General features: G+C 39.6%; 1 protein-coding gene across 3 annotated transcripts in view; it reads right to left on the bottom strand.

Annotated features, from left to right (window-relative positions):
* The window catches only part of LOC119657105 (espin), a 198,603-nt gene that overhangs the window by 68,432 nt on the left and 108,464 nt on the right, over positions 1–21,707 (bottom strand). For all 3 annotated transcript variants that reach the window (XM_038063863.1, XM_038063862.1, XM_038063864.1), the window contains one exon: positions 18,923–19,106. In XM_038063863.1, the coding sequence (XP_037919791.1) occupies positions 18,923–19,106 (184 nt within the window). The remainder of the gene's footprint in view (positions 1–18,922; positions 19,107–21,707) is intronic.

Raw genomic sequence — 21,707 nt, 5'->3', positions numbered from 1 at the left:
CTGCATATCAGCGCAGAGAATTTGGATATTTGTTAAACATCCAAGATATCCAGAAACAGTGACCCGAAACATAAGGCGTGAAAAACAAGTATTTGGTAGTGTTCAATTATCCGAAGCTACTCAAAACCTCTCCAGAATCCTCGGACTGCAATATTAGTCCACGCAAATAGGGTTTCGTTTGTTATTCGCCCTAAGCAAGAATTTTGCTTTATCCTTTTCGTTAATTTTCTTTGCATTGTATCCAAAAGACTGTACGTTATATTCTTGCAAAAAAAAAACAAAATATATACAACTGCTTCTACCTCCTTTTTGAACACATATATTTCGTACAGCGGTGTCCGCAGTCCAAATTTAGCTTACTATATATACTAACAAATTTGTCCTCAATTTTTTCCAGGAACCAAGTTTTATTCATAGCGAAATTTATCTTAAAAACTCCCCGCTTATACTTGTTCTGGCCAAAAAACTTCTAACACGCAAGTGTAGCATATCTAGATATTTATCGTGCAAAGATTTGGTATTCAAATTTGACTTTACGAAAAATGAAAGTGAAAAATTCAATTTAGGAAGAACCAGGCTAAAGTAGTAAACCAGTTACAACGGAAAGACATGATAATATATTTTATTGTGTTGCGAACAGGATTTGATAGCAGTCATTCAAGTTAATAAAATGTTATCGAATCTGATATGAGTCCCTTAAAAATTTAATGACTTTCATTGCTCTATTCTGAGTTTGCCGATTAACATAGATTAGCCATGGAGTAGCGAACTCTGTTAAAAAAAGGGGATCTCACATCAATTAGAATTAATTAATATGGGAGAATTCGCGTCCTTCACATTTATAAATATTTAAATAAAGCCGCGAATTTGTCAAATTTATTCGACTTTTTGACAAAACAATAAAAACCACCTAAAGACTCATGCAATAAATTATGCAACGAGTCAGCAAATTATATCAAATGCTTAACGAAATCGAAATTCGTCCAATGATTCCAAGAAGATCACAAGCGATACAAAATTCAATAGAACAAAAATGTCAAGGATTTGGTTATAATTTTTCAAACAGCATGGACTGTCATTTTCCACATATATATTCATGTTATTTAAATTAGAAAATTATAAATCATATCACCGGTGAATTGTTTTTACAATATATTTGGTACATTGAAAGATAAGATATTTGGCATGCGATATACGTTCGATAAGCCAAACAAATAAATATTCACATAACTGTTTAATATGAAACTCAAGAAAATATAAATATCATCAGAGTTGACATTTTCATTGCTTGATTCGTTTCTAACGTTTTGGGTTTACTATCTTAAATGAACTTATAGTAGGTCAAAGTTTTCTGTTTTGTGTGAATTTATCCTAAAGGGGGCTTTACACGCAACGATAACTCGTAACAATTCATTGAACGATTTATCGCTCCAACAAATCGAAAGAGTAGAGCACTGTTTACACGCTACGCTAAATTGTAACGATTTCTTGTCAAATGTCACCCTACATCGACCCCCCAGTCTTTATAAAAGCTTTAACCATGGAGGAAGTAGTGTTGCTGTCGCTGTACATCGGTTGTTTGGTGAGAAAGGTGAAGAATCGTTACGATTCCCAGAAATTGATGCCGGCCGGCATCAACCATCCACTCCAACTCCAATCCCAATAAATCGCTACAATCTCCCGTTTACACACAACGATAAATTGTAACAATCTGATCGTTACGATAAATTGCTACAATGTATCGTTGCGTGTAAAGCCCCCTTAAGACATCATATACACATGAAGATATATATATCAACGCTACAATAAAGTGTACTAAATATACTAAGAGTCCATTTATACTAGGGACATCTTATTTTTAATTAGTCAGCGTGTTTTATTTAAAGATATTAAGTTGAAGAATCCACTTTCCAATTACTCAATTTGTTATAAGAGTAGAAATGAAAAACATTTGGGGAACTATTCTATTACTTTCAAAAACAATCAAAACAAGTCGTATTTCTTATATAATCCTATTTAAGTGAACATTTGCCCCATTACTACCTAGTACGTGACGTATGTGCATGTATTATGTCAGGATATTCACTTTAGCGTGCTACTGAAGCTCAAAATCTTAGCATTTGCGTCAAAGCAGCAATTTTGACCTATCATAACTCTGTTAGTAATAGCACCATTTCTACCAGGTAGGATTATTGTTTATATTATAGCCTATATTACTAGAAAATTTTATGATTCCTGGATGATCTTAAAGGGGGTTTTGCAGTCAAGATTTACTTGAACAGATATCTGCATGGAGGGCATTTCAAAGCCTAGGCCACATAGTGACAGCTTCGTGATTTTTTTCAGATTTATGGTGGGTTCTCAGAATGGGTTTTTCAGCCCCTGTCCTCCCCTTTTGTGGATTAAATATCAAAACTGAGACCAGCTTTCAAAGTGCTAATCGAGTCCTTTCATTTGATGTCGCGATTTTATTCGGTGAAAAAAGAATTTATACCCTGCTTTTGCATGTATAGAGGCTGCCTCTTAAATTTCAGAAGGAACGATGTAATTCACTGTAATCGTGGGCGTTCACATTCTCAACTTTCCACCAAATTTTGTGTCAATCGGTATAACTGTTCCTGACGAAAATGCGTTTGACAGATGGACAGACGGACAAAACTGTTGTCAAATATCCCATCGGATGCAACCCCAGATGGCGGATGTGTAAATATGTGTGTTGCGAATTATATAATGGAGTGTTTAACATCTGCGAACCCCTTCAGCCATGCTGCTCCCAGTTCAGAGGTGAGGGCAACGTTTGACGAGTTGCCTTTGCCCTGGTCTTTGCTTTTTATTTTGTGCTCATTTACTTTTCTTTTCATATTGTACATGGGCTAGTGTTTGGTCATTCCTGGTGCGTGGACCAAAATGGATATGGGAAGGATAACCAGAAAATAAGACAAACATGGAAGAAGTGAGGTGGAGTAAAGTTACGGCGCATGAGCTCGGAATGCCAGTACCGGCGGCTTTTAGGGGTGAGCAAGTGGGCACCCGGCCGTCAATATCCTCGACCGCAGCGCCTCGGTGGTGGCTAGCTAATCCTGACATCAAATGCTACAAGTTATTTAGATTTGGAGAAAGAGGTGCTCAAGCGAAGCAAGATATAATATAACAAGAAAACCAACAATGAAAGCGAAAAATGATGAGCTGAATGGAAATAGATGGCCCACGAAGGCGGTTTCGACATCCACTGCAACTGTCTAAGAAGGACGAATGCAAAAGTTACTTCAAGATCAAGGGATTTCAGGGATTCAGAAGAAGCTCTTCAATTCTCGTATCTCGACGAATGGCAAAGATATCAAACAGTAAAGAAAATACAATAAAGGCTAAGGGTGACGAAATGTTTAAAAAGGATGATCCGGTGAGGACTCATCGAGAACAGAGCCCTGACATGGGGAACTACCATCGGAGGCTGTAAAAGTTTTGTGTTTATCTTTCCTTATTCCAATTCATATACAACATGTACATATAAAAATTCAAATCATTCCTTGATATGTATATTTCCAAACCCCAACTCTGTCGTTCATATGAGTTCACTTTATATGGTGATGATGTCATGCCTTAAAGTGCGATAAATTCATGTCAACCATAACTTTTTGGCTCTCTATAACTTTCTATAATCTCTTGATAGTAGTTTTTTTTTCAAAACTTTCCCAAATTGTGTATTATATTATTACTTATAATGGTATCCTCCCCTTTTCAAATCAAATTATAATTCTAGCAAAAAGCTTAAGTGGGGTTTTTAAAACATGTTAATATGCTATTATTAACTTTATTTATGCAGATACCGGAATGGAATGTATTTTAAAGCTTAGATTTTATGTAGATGCACCATTGTGAATTTTTTTCAGATTCTTCGATTGGACAAGTTCTGAGAATGAGACCTGTTACACTTTTTGGAGCACACATTTTAAGCCCTCACTATTCTAAGTTTCACCCAATATCAAAAATAGGATCACTACTAACCGGGCCCATTCATTTGATACCCCACATGACTATATTCTTAAAAAAATGTTACACCTTTCTTTCGCATGTATGCGGAGCAAGGAAGTCCACCCATTCATCACTGTGGGGGATGGACAGTATTAAGTAAAATAGTCAATGAGTAGTTTATTCATGCAAAATAAATGATAAAGCTTATTAGTATATCTCATCATCATCAACGGCGCAACAACCGGTATCCGGTCTAGACCTACCTTAAGGAACTCCAGACATCCCGGTTTTGCGCCGAGGTCTACCAATTCGATATCCCTAAAAGCTGCTGAGGATTCTTCTCTCGAACGCGGCTAAGAGTTCGCAATTTTTCTTGCTAAGAACGCAGGTTTCCGAGGAATACGACGACTGCCAAGATTATCATTGTCTTGTACAGTAAGAGCTTTGACCTTATGGTGAGACGCTTCGAGCGGAACAGTTTTTGTAAGCTGAAATAGGCTCTTTTGGCAGCCAATAACCGTGCGCGGATTTCATCGTCATAGCTGTTATCGGTTGCGACTTTCGACCCTAGATAGGAGAAATTATCAATGGTCTCAAAGTTGCAGTCTCCTATCTTTATTCTTCCTATTTGACCAGTGCGGTTTGAAGTTGTTGGTTGGTTGGTTTTTGGTGCTGATGTTGTCACCATATACTTTGTCTTGCCTTCATTGATGTCCATCCCAAGATCTCGCGCCGCCTGCTTGATCTGGATGAAGGCAATTTGTACGTTTCGTACATGTGTATCATATCTCCCTCAACTTTTGACCATTGACTAACTGTTGTATGGATGACGTGTGCGTGATTAGGTGCCGATTCTTTGCACATAATAACTACTGGGTGAGCGTTATTAATATTTTTAAAGTTCAATTCATTCGACACGGCAGCTAGCATGTGCAACAGGTAGCATGTCCAGCACACCATAGACGAAAGTATTCATACTATCCATTAGATAGCGTGTCCAGCACTGAACGTGCCAAATACAAAATAGTTCTTACATACATTTACTATGAGAGTATTCATATTATGCAGCAGCAGGGGTTCCGTATCCAGCACGGTGCGTGTCAGACACGGCGTGCGTTGTACTTGGATAACTTGATTCTTCATGACTTCTTGTACAAAATAAAACTGTATCAATGTGGTGTTTCTTACGGTCGTGAAACCTTCTCACCGTTGGTAACTGCTTTGCTTCTTGAGTATCGCAATGTATGAAGCCTTCTGATAACTTAGAAACTTCTATTTTATTTACAAGTTCCCGTTGGTATATAAACTTCTTTGTCGCTTCAGTAAGCTCCTCGTCCTCGGTTTTCTTTGCCGACAATGCTACGGTACACTGTGTACGACTTCGGGTTCCCGCGATTATTGTCTCACAACTTTGTATGTGTAAATGTGTGTAAATGTCATTTTCAACGCCTCTTTCAGATATCTGAGTACATATACCCTAGCATACCTAAGGTGTGAGCGATGTCTGGCCGATAGTTCCTGGTTTATTCGGATAAGTTTCGGCTAATAGTCCTGATGTAGGACTCATTGCCTATATGGAATCTTTTTAAGGTTTTGCTTGCAAAACGAAACCTTATTAAAATCGGTTCAATGTCTGTCTGTCAGGTTGTCCGTCTGTCTGCCACAAGTACTTTTCTCAGAAACGGCTATACCGATTGGTACGAAATTTGGTGGGAAGGTGGGAACTGTGGGCCCCCAGACATGCAGTGAGTGATATCCTTCTACTTTGAGATTTAGAGGGGAGGAGGGGGGGTCCCCATACATGTAAAAGGGGGGTGTACAATTTTTTTTAACCGAATATAGTCATGTGGGGTATCAAACGAAAAGTCTCCATTAGTACTTTTCGAAGCCGGTCTTAGTTTTAAGATTTGTTATAAAGGCGGGGGGGGGGGGGAGTGGGAGGGGTGGAAAGTGATGATTTCTTTAACGGACCCATTCTCAGAAACCGAAAAATCTAAAAAAATCACGAAGCTGCTCAGGCCTCAAAATACTCTCCGTATCGATATCCGTTCACATTAAGTTAATGATAGTATATTACCATATTTTTGGGGAAATTGAGTAAAACCCCCCTGAAATTTATCCTAGAGTTATAAAAGTTGGTAGTAGTATAAAATATAACACGAAGCATATTATCCCCAAGTTTGAACAAAATCATACTATTAGTAACAAAGTTAGAGTAGCTCAAAGTTGTCTTTACCGTGTAAATTTATTGCAGCTAAATATCAATATCACACTAAAGTGGGTAGTCAGACGTGCAAAATCATATACATAACGGGCTACGTACAAATGGGATAGTTCTTCATTCAAATATACTCACACAAGAAGCAAACAAAACCTTTTATACCTGAAGCGCCCAGTTTCCGGTTTCCCGACTTGTTTTGTTTGAACTCGGTTTCAAGACAATAATTGGCCTTGATTTGGAATTTCTCTTTCATTCTTGCTTTCAATTGTATGACCAGTTTCTCATCATTTGACGGAAACAGTAGATTGTCTACATAGATTGTTACTTGGAGAATTTTCGTGTTAATCCTGTATTGGAAGAGATGTGGGTTTTAATCCTTATCAATCGTTCTGGATTAAGTTCTCAATGCCTCTTTCAACCTCATGGGAGCTTCCATGTACAGTTGTTTGTAGATATGCCGAAGTTACATTCAATTCATTTTCTTCGCGTTTAGCATCACCGACAAGGCTGCTAGTAATTTGACTGTTTCTAGTCTGGCTACAGGAGACAATACTGAAAGCGTATCGCAATTTCTATGAGAAGCTTCGCGTTACTATGCGCACCATCCTGCACTCGATTTCTCTCGTATTCGTCTTATTCTTTAGTATTACCTTGGAAACACTTACTCTTTTTACTTCAGGTTGCGTTACTAACTCTCATGTTCCATGATTCAGGTGTGAGCGTATGTCTTTTGTTATGGCACACTCCCCCACTCTAGCCAGTAATAGTGATTCTTCGATGAAGTTCGCCTCGATGGGTTCTCCATCATCTCCTGGCGCTTCGTCAAAGTCTTGAGGATTCCCAAAGTCATTCTCGCCTCTTTTGTATTAATTGATCTTTTCACGCTTTTTTGATCGTCATTTTCTGGTTCGAAAGTGTTTTACGGCCATGCTTCTGAGCGGGACAAAGGCTGAATAAATTAATGACTTTTACAAAGCCTTGAGTCACATATTCTATTTTCTTCCATTTTTTTCAGGATTAAAAGGGAGAGACCGATTTTATTATGGCATTACCAGACTTTTGGAGTGGTGTCTGAAAAAAGTTAAATAGTTTTATAGGGATTATTACTGTAATATGCGGTTTCCAGCCAGGATACCACTCTTTCTCTCATCACCGAGATTTCAACGGTGATCTTTCGTTGTGGAAACTTAATATTCTAAGTACTGCCAAGAAAGGATCCCGAAGATTTTGCCTGGCATCCTTTAGAATTAGAAGGAATGACACGCTGGTCACCTGGATGAGAACTGATGTGAATACAACGATTAGTTAAAAAGGTACAGTTTCATCATAACATCACATAGGTCCATTCAAGCTTCACTGTTGAGTGAAAGTCCTACTTTCGATTTACTTCATATCAATGCTTTCAAACTGATTTGATTTATAGCTTAGATTACAATATTCAAGTCGAATATTCTGTTTAAATTGCTTTTAAAGATGTGTCTGATTTTTTAAGATCTTGGATCACTACCACTTTAGGGAAGAAATCGGAGTTCAATGAAACGTGTGGAAATTATGTCGAACTTGTTTGGATTACCACGGAAAATTATAAAAGATATGAACATAAATTCTTGCTTCACAACTGTAACATATTCTTGTTTCGTAACTGTAGAATATTGACACATACTCTCCGAAGATTTCTCAATACTTTACAATGTATTGCACGTTTACCTACTGATCCAATTATTTCCAATACAAGAAGTATGAATCGATAATTTAACCGTACCTTGGCCTCCAATAGCTTGACACCTAAATACACGCTTCGCATAACTTTCATGAAAGAAAATCTACTTGTTCTAAAACTGAAGCAATTAAAACTGCCAAGATAGGTATGGAAACTGTTTACTGGTCCACATCTAGTCAATGAAATGCATTGTACCCTGATTAGGTTGTGTATAGCGCAATAATGCTTCAGCGATCTTGATTGGTGCTGGAAGATAAATCACCTTAAATAACGCTGAGTGCCTTCTGCAAAACGAGTTAGATTGCATTTCCTACGTGCTGCTGCGTAGATACAGATCTTAAATTAATGCAATTTATCTTTTTTCAGTTTGCCCGCTTCGGATGACATACGAAAGAAAGTTGCAAAAAGATTTACACATGGGCAAGCAGGGTGGAATTGTATGTTCGTAGCGTCAAAGACTGGTATTGCATATGTGTAATATGTATGATAAAATGATTCCGCAGTTATTTGAAATGTTCTAAATATGGCAATGGTGTCTTACTATACGATCGATAGTGTGCCTAATTACAAATGTTGCAGAACATTTACTACGTGAGATTATCACTTGGGAAGATGAGCAAATGCGTTCAAACTGGTTTGAGGTTTGTTATTTACGCTTGAATAAAATTGGAAGACATGTAGCGCATATCTGGGGCGACATTTCATCGTACTACAGTACTTTTTTCGAAATTGAGTCTGACGCAGATTATTGCTCTCAGCTCGTTCATTTCAGATTTTTCCACGCAGAGTTCTACTTAGTTTGTATACGACAAACCGCTTTGATGTGGACGCCCAATTAATAGGTTTTCATCTCTATTACATTAATACGTGCCGCTGTCTTAACTCTGGCGAAGGAATGAAGTGTCAACAAGGCGGAGATCGTAAAGGAAACCCCGAAAAGCAATACTTTTTTTTCACATGCATCGTATTAGCAGACGTGTAGGCCCATATAATGCGAACAAAGGCTTTTCGTGCGATTATGAAAAATATATGTGGTTGCTTTTCATCCTTTGGTGGGTATAGCGCATCAACCACATCTATGCGCCATCATTTACGGTAACCTGAAATGCACTTCAACTCCCTCCATGAATTGATGAGGCGCCCATACTCCCCCTCGACTGTTCTGCTCGAAGTTCTCACTCATTGGCCGTCTTGGGAAAGTGGATTGCTCTACATGACGTAATCAACAATGGAATTGTCGCCCCTTAATTGATGAACTATCGGCTGTTATGCCTGTCTTCTGATCACATCGCCCACGGGTGACATGCCTGTACACCGAACAAGCTCTTTTTAAAGTTTTGTGTAAACACAAAACCTTATTAAAATCGGTTTACTGTCTGTCTGTCCGTCACACGCATTTTTCTCGGAGATGGTTATAGCGATTGACACCAAATTTGGTAGAAAGGTGGGAACTGTGAACGCTCACGCATATAGTAAGTTACATCCTTTCACGATGAATTTAAGGGGGGGGGGATCGCCATACATGCAAAAGGGGGGTGTAAATTTTTTTTCATCAAATATAGTCATGTGGGGTATCAAATTAAAGGTATCGGTTAGTACTTTTCGGAGCCGGTCTTAGTTTTGACTTTCGTTGAAAAAGTGGAGAGTGCGGGGGGTTGAAAGTGATCATTTTTTTAACGAACCCATTCTCAGGAACTACCCAACCGAAAAATCTGGAAAAAATCAGGGGGCTGCCACTATATGGTGCCTAGGCTCCGAAATACCCTTCACATCGATACCTGTTCAAATAAAGTTAATAATAGTATATTACTACGATTTTTAGTAATTGACAGGAAAACTCCCCTTAAGTTCACCCTAGAATCACAAAACTTTGCAGCAATGTATGCTATAGTATAGAGCATGATCCTGCCAAATTTGGTGAAAATCGCACTATTACTAACAAAGGTATACTAGGTCAAATCTGTCGCTCCTCTGCAAATACAAGACTATGAATGTCAATATCACTTGAAAGTGGTTATTTCCACATAATATATGCATATTTTACGTGCTACATGCTAATGGGACAAATGCACACCCTCTCTCACCCAGTCTCTTTATAAAAGAAATAGACAAAACCTTTCATACCTGAAGCGTCTGGCTTCCGGTTTCCCGACTTGTTTAAGGTTTTGTGTAAAACAAAACCTGATTAAAATCGGTTTACTGTCTGGCTGTCTCTTTTTTTTCTAAGGAGGTGAAAATCTTTAAAAGGCTCTGGCCTGGGTACGGGAGAGTGTGGGATTTTTACCCACTAAAACAACCCTCGACTACCCCGCTACCTCGTGGAACCACCTTTAGGTATTACATCACGGGGCGGAGTTAGCTTACTTCTGCTAGATCTTCTTCCGTCTAACCGCCCCTTCCTCACTTCTTTTACTTTTCGCAGTTTACCGTGGATTACTGTGATCATGGAATTGATCACATCCCAGTCTCCTCGGCAAGCTATCATTCTCAGGACAAAATTTTCCGGTGATAGCACTTCACCTAGAGTTTCCTCTAGGTTCCTCCTTTCTTCTAGGAACCTAGAACATTGGAAGAATATGTGCGCAGTTTGCACAATTAGGTGAGGTGTCCAATTTAAATCTGTACAGGTATTGACGGTATCCTCCATGGCCAGTGATAAACCGGGTGAGATTATAATTGATCTCCCCATGCTTTCCCTCCAGCCATTCCCCGACGCAAGGGATCAACCTTTATGTCCAACGACCTTTTTCTGACTGGTCCCATCGCTGTTGCCACCTGCTTATGGATCTCTCCTTTTCGGCTTTTTTCACCTGCGATAAGGGAGAGAGGGACCTGGTGTCATAAATGTTCATCATTTCGGTTACCAGGATGTCAATCGGCATCATTCCCGAGATGACGAATGCTGTATCGTCTGAAACGGTCTTGAAGGCAGAACACACCCTTAGGACTGTTCTTCTATAAACCGTACTCAATTTATGTGCATTGCCTAAAACCTGCAGCACGCTTCCCCAAACTGGGACTGCATACAGCATGACAGAACTCACCACCCTGGCTATGAGCAGCCTGCAAGTATGCCGCGGTTCTCCTACGTTCGACATCATCCTCGCGAGAGCATAGTCGTGGTGGATACTTTTTTACAAGTATGCTCCATTGCTGCTTAAAATTGAGTTTTCTGTCTATCATCACTCCCAAGTATTTGATGGCCGGCTTGGAAGTTATGATACGATACGGAAGTGATGATAGATTCCCGGTTCTAATGCAGGCGTAATTTCGTTTGCCGCGCTTAGTGATGAGGACCGCTTCGGTTTTTTTCTCCGCGAGTGCCAGTCCAGCACTCTTTAACCAAGCCTTAACAACACTGATTGTTTCGCTTGAGTACAGTTCAGCATCCTCGAGATGCTTTACGACCACAACCAGTGCTATATCATCGGCTTAACAGACCACCGTGGCCTTCTCCGGAACCGGAAGGTTAGGTACATCATTATACATGATGTTCCACAGTAGTGGGCCCAGTACAGAGCCCTGTGGAGACAACGTACTCCTTGGGTCCATCATTGGTCTTATACCAGAATGTCCGCTATTTCAAATAGCTATTGATAATAGTGGCGAGGTAGGTGGGAACACCAATCGTCGCCTGAGACTTTTGTATAAGATTCCAATTGGCCGAGTTGAATGCATTCCTCACCCACACCAACACACAATATTTGCTTCCGTGAATTGCATTTTCAGTCAAGCCAGTAACTATTTTGGTGGCGTCAATGGTTGATCTGACTTTACGGAACCCATACTGTCTATCTGAAAGGCCCCCTTGGCTCTCGACAACTGGAAATAATCTATTATAGATAACCCGGCCCAACATTTTCCCTATAGAATACATATGGGTCTATAGGAGGACGGTTCCCCTGGAGGTTTGCCAGCCTTAGGCAACAGCCCCAGCTTCTGCCGCTTCCATGGTGCAGGAAAGAAACCCTCGGACATGCACGTTTCGAACAGCTCTGCGAACATATCTGGCCTACATTTCACGGTAAGTTGGAGGACCTTATTCGGTATGCCGCCCGGACCTGCGGCTTTGCTGTCGCCTATTCGACTGCAGATCTCCAGCAGCTCGTCCCTGGTGACTGGTGGAATCGCGGTCACATTCAGGGCAAGCTGGAAGGTGTCAGTACCCCCCTCTTGCTGGGAAAATAACCGCCGATTATTTTCAACAAGAGCACAATTTTCAACGAGGGCACGTGATCTGCGGCGTTTATCGGCCACTGAATCGTCCTGTCACGATATTTGCTTAGCCTTGGCCGGCTTAGGCCTAAAATTTTACAAGGCGGTTTTGTGTTCGTTATAATGCATACACATGCTGTGTTTTGAATTAACATAAGGGAGTAAATACCACCTTCTAACCACTTCGGTCACGCTGCTTCCAGGACAGAGCTGAGGCAGTGTCTGATGAGTTGCTTTGGGCGGAACCGCAAGTCATATTGCACTATTGCCATCTAAGTTTCCTGTCGATTTTTTATTTCGTGTGATCTAACCCAACTAGACTTTTCGTGGTTTTTCTTAAAAGTAAAGGCTTATATAAACAAGCCAACAGCAACTGCAGAGCTGAAACAAACCATTTGGATCGAGATTGCTGAATGCAATGCGATAATTTGTGAGCGAATCCTTGAAAATTTCAATTCTGGTATTAAACACTAAACGTGCTCATGGTGGAAATTTAAATGATGGCATTTTCCACATATAATCTATCAGCACAAGTGAAGTCGAGGAAGTAATAAAATGAATGAAATCGGGAAAAGTCACAAGACCTGACGACATTGCATCTAAAGTCTGGAGAGAGAAGAACTGTGACCCAACACTGTGGCTTAGTGAATTCTTTAATCGGATTATTCAGGAATGTAGAACATCATCTGACTGGCAGTTCCAATATGGAGATAGAAAGGTAGTCCAGCAGAATGTGCAAATTACCGTCCGAATCGGTTACTTTCCCATACCATGAAGATTTTTGAACGCATTCTTCACAACCGTATCCGCGAAATCGTAACTGTGAATCAAGCCGGATTTGTCAAGAGCTGCGGAACTACTGACGCAATACACGCTGCGCGGTTACTCATGGAGAAACACCGGGAGAAACATCGCCCTCTTTATATTGTATTTCTGGATCTGGAGAAGCACCGTATACCGTACGAACTCATCTGCCATGCTCTACGACAACACTTAGTGCCAGAAGAACTTGTTCGCTGGGTTCGATTGCTCTTCCACCATCCGAAAAGTAAAGTTCGAAGTGTGACAGGTGTATCAAAACCACTTCGTGTCTCTGTTGGTGTTCATCAAGGAAGCGCCCTCCCATTACTCCTCTTTGTTCTTGTTATCGACACTGTCACGCCAGACATCAAAAGTCCAGCGCCCTATATACTGCCGATGATGTTTTCCTAGCGTCTAATAGCAAAAATGATCTCGAGTAGCTTGTCCAAAAATGGAATGATCGCCTCATGCAATATGGTGTCAGATTGAATCTAAATAAAACTGTATTTTTGACGACCGATCCCCATAAAACAGGCACAATCATGTTCAGCGGTAGTGTCCTGCCCAGAACTGAGCGATTTAAATATTTCGGGTCAATGCTATCAGTCAACGGAGAATTGCATTATAAAATTGCTTCACGCATTAACGTAACCTGGTTGAAGTGGTTTTCCACAACTGATGTTCTTTGTGATCGACGTATCAATGAATTGAAGTAATAAAAACTTGTTGTTTCTTTTTCGTTGGTGTGGGTATTTATTCTTGCAAATACCGATATTTCGGGAACCACTTGTTCCCTTCATCAGTGCAAACAACGAAAAAGAAACAACAAGTTTTTATTACTTCAATTAATTAATCGTTGGAAACACCGCATAATTTCACTCTGAGTATCAATGAATGTTTCAAATCTAAAATTTACCGCAAGAGTCGTCCGTCCTGTCGGTTTCTATGGTTCTGGATTTGGCCGACTATAAAAGACAATGACCGGCGTTTCGCGGTAATGGAAAGGAAGATGTTGAGTTGATCTAGTGACGTGACACGTTTTGATCACCTCCGAAATGAGGATATCCGCGATGGATATGGGGTTGCACCGATCGTGGAAAAACTACGAATAAGGCATCTTCGATGGTATGACCAAGTAATTCGCGCTATCGAGAATTCATTTACCAAGATTGGTCTGAACATCGAAGTCGATGGTAAACGACCAAAAGGATGGCCGAAACAATGGTGGCTTGATACGCTGGATGGGGATTTAAAAGCCTCAAGATTGCATCCAGATCAGGCATCTGATAGAGCCAAATGGCGGAACCGATCACGACAAGCCGACCCTGCTTATGAACGGGACAAAGGTTGAACAAAAAGAAGATTTTTAGCATATAATTGTTAAGAGATCATTTTGTATAAAAATTGTGAAACCTGAAAGAATCGAAATTTCCACAGATTTTACTTTAAAACAACATATAGGCGCATCTTTTTAAAGAGCCATTATTTAGGTATCCAATGCGGTCCTTGGTACACTATTACTTTTAGCCAATGTGTCTCAGCTGCAGCCGTACACCCCATACCATAGTTTCGACGTCACCATGTTTGACTGACGTTATCCGATTTTTGGTTTCCATGATTCCTCATGTAGTGGCCGCGGACAGTGTCTGTCTGTCTGTCACACCCGATTTATTCGGAAACGGCTAGACCAATTATCACAAAAATTGGTGAGAGTATGTAATCTAGTGTTCCCTTTACATGCAGTAAGTGGCGCCATCTTGTGTTAAATTTAAGAGGGGCTCCCCATACAAGTGAAAGGAGGGCCCAAATTTTTTTTTCACAGAATGTAGCCATGCGGGGTATCAAACGAAAGGTCTCAATTAGTACTTTTCGAAACTGGTTCAATATTTGATGTTGGGTGAAACATAAGCGAGTGAGGGGTCAAAATATGACCCCCAAAAAGTGTAACAGGTCTCGTTCTCAGAACCTATCCAACCGAAAAATCTGAAAAAAATCAGAGTGGTGCATCTCTATAAAATCTAGGCCTCAAAATATATCCGGTTCCGATATCTGCACAAATAAAGTTAATAATAGTATATTTCCTCATTTTAGAAATTCACCCGGCACCCCCTTATGTTCATCCCAGAAGTACAAAAATGCGTGTAATCAAGAATATAATGCACAGTTTGGTCAAGTTTGAAGAAAATCCAACCATTATTAACAAAGTTATAGGGGGTGAAACTACAATTTTTTGTGAATTTCGTGCACTCTACAACCCGCATGACGTCATCATCACATATTAATTCGTCAATATCACAACGAAATGAGTTCTTATGAATGGGGTCGCAGAGAATTATTTTGTTTTTAGTTTTTTAGTTATTTGTCAACCAGACATGTGTGTATGTAGGTATATAATATATGCGTGCTAATGAACTTTGGGGGTAGTGCCTAATTCAAATAGATATAAGAAGTAAATGGGAAATATGGGTACGATCAATTTATATACGTGCATATATGTGTACAGTATTCGGAAATAAGCAGTTTGCTTGTTTAGGGTGGGCGCCATATCTATTTCTGTAATATGTACGTATGGCTTGTAGTTTGGAAAAATATGTAGGAATATGTTGGGTTTGTAGCTACGAGGGCGGTCCGATAAGTACTTAGCCTCTCCGCCCGATGGCGCTACCATCGCAAGAAGTATTTACTGTCGTGTAGAACATTCTCGTAGACGGCTACTGTCAAAATTTTAGTCGAATAGGACTTGTAGTTTTGTTTTTAGCGCGTGTAGAAGCGGGCGTGCGGGCGAATTTTAGAAAAATGGAAAAAGAACAATATCGGTCGGTGATTCGATTCTTGTTTTTGGAAGGGAAATCGCGCAGCGAAATCAAAGAACGCTTGGATGCTGTGTACGGTGACGCTTCTCCTTCGATGGCGACCGTCAAAAATTGGTTTAATGAATTTCAACGTGGTCGCACGTCAGTTTTTGATGAGCACGCCCCGGTGCCCCGAAAACGGCTACTGCGGAGAAGAACGTTACAAAAATCCATGACCTTGTATTGGCAGACCGCCGATTGAAGGTACGCGAGATAGCCGAGACAGTAGTCATCTCAAAAGACCGCGTGGGTCATATCCTGCACGAAATTTTGGGCATGAGAAAGCTGTGGGCGAGATGGCTGCCGCGTTTGCTCACTCCGGACAACAAGCGCAACCGTGAAACCACTTCAGAGCAGTGTTTGACGCTGTTTAAGCGCAATTCGAAGGAGTTTCTTCGTCGTTTCGCGACCGTCGACGAAACATGGATCCACTGGTACACTCCAGAGACCAAGGAACAGTCGAAACAGTGGACTTTACCCGGCAAACGTGCTCCCAAGAAGGCAAAGACTGTGCAATCGGCAGGAAAGGTGATGGCCGCCGTTTTCTGGGATTCACAAGGTGTGATCTACATCGACTACCTGGAGAAGGACAAAACGATCACAGGGCTGTACTATGCCGAATTATTGAGCCGATTTGACGCCGAATTGCGGAAAAAACGGCCGCATTTGGTGAAGAAAAAAGTGCTCTTCCACCACGATAACGCACCGGCTCACACTTCCGCCGTCGCCACGGCCAAATTGGTCGAATTGGGCTACGAACTGCTGATTTGGCCCCGTGCGACTATTATTTATTTCCTAACTTGAAAAAGTCACTCGCCGGGCAGAAATTTGAGTCGAATGAGGAGGTTATAGCCGCCACGGAAGCCCACTTTGCAGACCTCGAGAAAACGTATTTTTCAGACGGGTTAAAGAAGTTGGAGCATCGCTGGAAGAAGTGTATCGAGTTAAAAGGAGACTATGTCGAGAAATAAATCGCCACTTTTCAAAAATTTTCGTTTTTTTTTTGGTAGGCTAAGTACTTATCGGACCGCCCTCGTATATACGGATAGAAAAATGTGCGTTGAAATTTCTTACATAAGAAGAACACAAAACCTTTATACCCGAAGCGCGAGCTTCCGGTATTCCGACTTGCTTTATTTTAATTTCCAGATTTAGCTCGGGTGATGGTTATTTCATTAGGCTTACGAGAATCTCCGTGTTTGATTTATTTGGCAGGATTCAGCACGGACCCGCGCGCCGACATGTGAGGGATCCAAGTGTTCAAAGGTTTCTAGGTTTTTGGAACAGCCCCTCCCTCTAGGTCGTTTCCTAGGTTCTGATAACTTGAATCAGTGGAGGAAAGCCTATTCCGGCTCACAACTTTGTTTTGGTGTGTCGGAAAGAGAATCTCTAGATTGTCAATATTGTTCCCGGCTAGGCTTGACTTCACCTTTCAAGTTTTGGGTTTCACGCCTTTTTTTCTAGAAGCAAATTTTCCTAAGCCTACTGAGAGTACATTTGGTGCAATTTTTGAAGTTGGGGTGACATTATGGCGAGTTTTGGGGTTCGGTTGAGGAGATGGAAGTTCCTTAAATTTTTCTTTTGGAACTTCGAGTTCCACTTAGTTTTTGCTTGATTTGTATTTTTATTTCTGTCTTCTCTTAACAAACTCATTTTTTTTTTGTTTTATGTTTTTTTTTTAATCATTCCTTTTAGTTTACTTTCTTTTACTTTAGTACTTTTGAATATAGATGTGTTTTAATTTTTTTAAAAGTAGGCTTGCTTTCTTTTATTTTATTTTATTGGTTTTCTTGAGCGTAAGCTCAATTTTTAGTTTTGGCTGAGCGTTGTTTGCTTTTTTGTGTTGAGCGTGGGTTCTCTTTTAGGTTTATTTAGTTAGGATGATTTTCATAGTCTGTAGGTTCGCTTTTAGTTTAGTTAGTTTTGTTTCTAGTCAAATTGAAATGGTTAATTTATTAATTCTTTTATTTATTTATTCTTCTACCTTATTTATAGTCAAGCCACTAGGTTGTAGAATTTCGTTATTGCACACAGTAGTAAGTCATTTGATTCTGCCAGTCACCCATAAGCTCGATCATCGGTCTTCAGCTGAGCTGGTCTCAGAAACCCGGCTGTCCGCCCTGTAGTGGTGGCCGCTCTACGACGTTGACATCATGCTTTCAAGTGAGATCATTTGAAACCACGGATATTATAAAATATGGTAACTTCACACCCACATTCGCACAAAGTGAAAGGACAAATTTATAATCACTTTTTCCAGTACAGTGAAAGAAATCCGAAGTTTTTGCAAATATATGTACATAAGCAGAACAACATCTGCCGGTTCAGCTATTAGAATATAAATTTGTGTGCTGTCAACTTTGGTGGGATGACTCAACATTTGGTAGGCAGGAGCTTCTTTCATCGTGATGTATTCCGAAACAAATCGGAAGAATACTATCAAAATATTTCTTCAGGCTGACGACAGTGCATCCGGATCCAGAACGAGGTTGAAAAACATGTGGAAAAACCGATGGTAATGATTGTCCATTCTACACGTATATGTTTCATATGCAATCAGATCAAGAAGAAATATATGTATACATATAAACAATGTTATATTATCCTTCGGCTTACCGGTTTGTTTCCTTTCGACACCCTTAACTACATATATCTAGTAAACTTTCGTTTGAATTGACAAGTGTAGTGGCTATCTAGTGGTGAATGTCCATAATACCAACCGCATTATAAACGTAAATGCCAAACTTTGTTAATAAAAGTCATCTTTTATGGGATTCTGCAAAGGTTAGTGCAGATAAAAGTTTGAGCTGAATTTCCCCTGGTCAAGAATAATCAAGGTGAATCCAATTATTGCTTCGCGATCGTATGGACGCAATTGTATCAAACACACATATTTTATCACATCAAATCGCTCATTGCATCAATGCAACTTTCTTGCAGCTGAAAATCTCATCTCTACGCCATTCGATTAACGGGAAATCTAGTTCGAGTTGTTGTAACCCAATTCAAGAGCCACTTGCCTATACTATGGTCACATTTAGATTTCCCAACTAGCATTTAGTATTTTCATGTGAGCCAATGGTTCGAAGTTTAATTCGCTTTTAATCTTGTTTATATGTAATTTATGCAACGAAAACTTACCATCCATTTGAGACAATCTAAACAGCCCATTTGCGATGCTGCATGTATCGGTGCCATTCCATCTCGTGCTCGAACGTAAAGTGAACCGCCGGCCTCAAGCACCAGAAATTTCAAGACTTCCAAATGTCCTTCTTGTGCAGCTAAATACACTGGCGTAACATCGTTGTCCATTTGTGTATTTGCACTGGAAATAGAGATGCAAGTGAAGGTTGCTTAATGAAAAGTGCATTTATAGTTTTACACACATGCATATAATGTTTGTAACACAAATTGAGATTTCCGAGAATGCCTATTGCAAATAAATAATAACCCGATTGCTGAAATTTGCAAAAAGTCTGATCCGCAACATTACCTGAAAATTTTGCGTAATTATGCATTGATGTATGGATGTAAACTGAATGTTGCGATGTTGCTGTAAACCTTGTGAATTTACTAGCATAGCCCGTGTGCAGTAGAAATAAAATCCATGTTTTGTTATGCATTCTGAACGATTTTGGTTGTAAATCACTTTCCTTATGGGCTGGAGAATTTGGCTCAAAATGTAAGCCCCTTTGTTGTATACATATGTATCTAAAAGAAGCGTGGTCTATGTTATCTGTCAGTATCTCACCTGTTCGATTAGAGATTTTTTTGGCCTACATCATGCAGGCTAAAGAAAATAAATAAATTTATTCATATTTCGTTTTTCTTTCCAGTCAAATCTAACAAACTAGTTTGTATATAGTGGTCGTCACGCGTGCATAATACTATGATTGGCCCAGATAATATTCACAATTGATCTATGTAATTAATATGCTACTTTCATTATCGGAAAAACTAGAGACTATTTATGTAATTTGTTAAAGCAATCCTTTTTATAAAAGTATGTAGGTGAAGCTGAAAAGCTCCAAAAGAATGAACATTAGATATGATTACTTTCAAAGTACCAGCACAGTTTCATGCCACTCATTCTTTGATATCCACTTAATAAAAATGAAAGTGTTACCCATGCATGGACTATTTATTAAACAAATGAGAAATCTGAGGAAGAAATTTTTTCGAGCATACGATACGAGTATCGACATTCTTTAAGCGAAAGAAGAAAAACAAATCTTTCTGTAAATAGCGTTTAGTTAGCACAAAATTTAATTTATTCGGTGCTGTTGACATTTCAGCGAAATGGTAAATACGAGAACCTGAAACGGGGTAATATCAAGTCAAACAATTTAGTACAAATGGATATAATATTCGTTCCAATATTTATTAACAGTCGCTAATAGCGCTATTGATTATGGCGAAAAAACTATTTCAGCAAATAGTTGGAATGTCATGGAGTTAATGATAAAAAAAAAGATTGATAGCTATGAATAGCACTTCAGACGTGGTGCCATAGATCTGACGTTATTGAAAGTAATTATATCTATTCGATATGTAATATCTAGTTACCGGGATTAGCTACAATTTCAAAAGTAGAATCATTGCGCTGTGCACATTAGAGGTCGCTAGTATTAGGGACAGCGAGACATATAGAGAAATAATTTGTTCTTGTAAAGCCAAAATGGTTGATAAATTGAGTGGAAAATTAAATAAATAACAATGTTTGGACTTTGTGGCGAGTAGAGACTAATTTCCCAGTTTTCTGCTCCTTATTACTTTCTTTAATCCGGCTGAAAAATTTATTACTTAGTGCTGTCAAGTTGAGAATTGACGTTGTCAGGTTACTTTTGCTATTTAGTGAATTTCGATGATATTCTGGTAGAGTAAAAGGCGAATTAGATAATAATAATAATCTAACTGTGTTAAACCACTTCACTCAAAATTTGCTCTAACCACAGACACCAGACCCCTAACACTTGAGTGAATACAACCGTTGGATGGAAAAGTTCGTGGGTTAACACACAGAGGGTGCCACTAGTATTAAATCCATATGATTTATAGTTAACCTTAATCTTCAAAAAGCAGCTGTACAAATTTGGCAGCTTTCGAAGTATTAGTTTGTGGGATGGAGCATTTTGAGTGAAGCTATCTTGTTAGCTTGAAGAAAATGGATAAAGAGGAATTTCGTGAATTAATAAAGCATTGCTTTTGGCAAAAAATAGTGTTGAAGCCAAGGCTTGGCTTGATAAACATTATTCGAACTTTGCACCAGGAAAATCAACCGTTGAGAAGTGGTTTCCTAAGTTTAAACGAGACGATGCACACAGTGGACGCCGTGGACGCCCCAAAGAGGCTGTTATCGACGAAAACATAAAAAAAGTCTACAAAATAATTTTGGATGACCGCAAAGTGAAATTGATCGAGATGGCTGAACCTCTAAAGATATTCAAGGAGCGTGATGGACATATCGTGCATGAATGTTTAGGTCTGGAAAAGTGCGTTCAAAGATGATATCGTGCGAGCTCAAAATCGTCTAAACACAACAATGTGTTTATGATCCTGAGCAGTGTTTGAAGCTCTTGCTCCATAAAAAATTCGAATTTATCTACGGTTATATGAGAATGGACGAAACATGCCTCCATTATTTCGCACTAGAATCAAAATGATCGTCATCTGAGTAGACTGTATGTGGTGAACCAGCTCTGATGCGCGCAAAGATCCAAAAGTCGCGCGCTGGATGCGCATTGTATAATATGCATCAATTATCTTGAGAAGGGAAAAATCATCAATAGCGACGATTACATACCGTTATTCAAGCGTTTGGAGGATAAAATCTCGGAAAAATGGTCCTATTTGAAGAAAAAGAAAGTTTCATCTACTATAATTCACCGTTTCAGAAATCAGAATCAGAATACGATGGCAAAATTGC

This window comes from Hermetia illucens, chromosome 5, assembly GCF_905115235.1.
Source record: "Hermetia illucens chromosome 5, iHerIll2.2.curated.20191125, whole genome shotgun sequence".
NCBI lineage: Eukaryota > Metazoa > Arthropoda > Insecta > Diptera > Stratiomyidae > Hermetia > Hermetia illucens.
The sequence above is the reverse complement of the archived record's forward strand: the minus strand, read 5'-3'. Positions and strand labels throughout refer to the sequence as shown.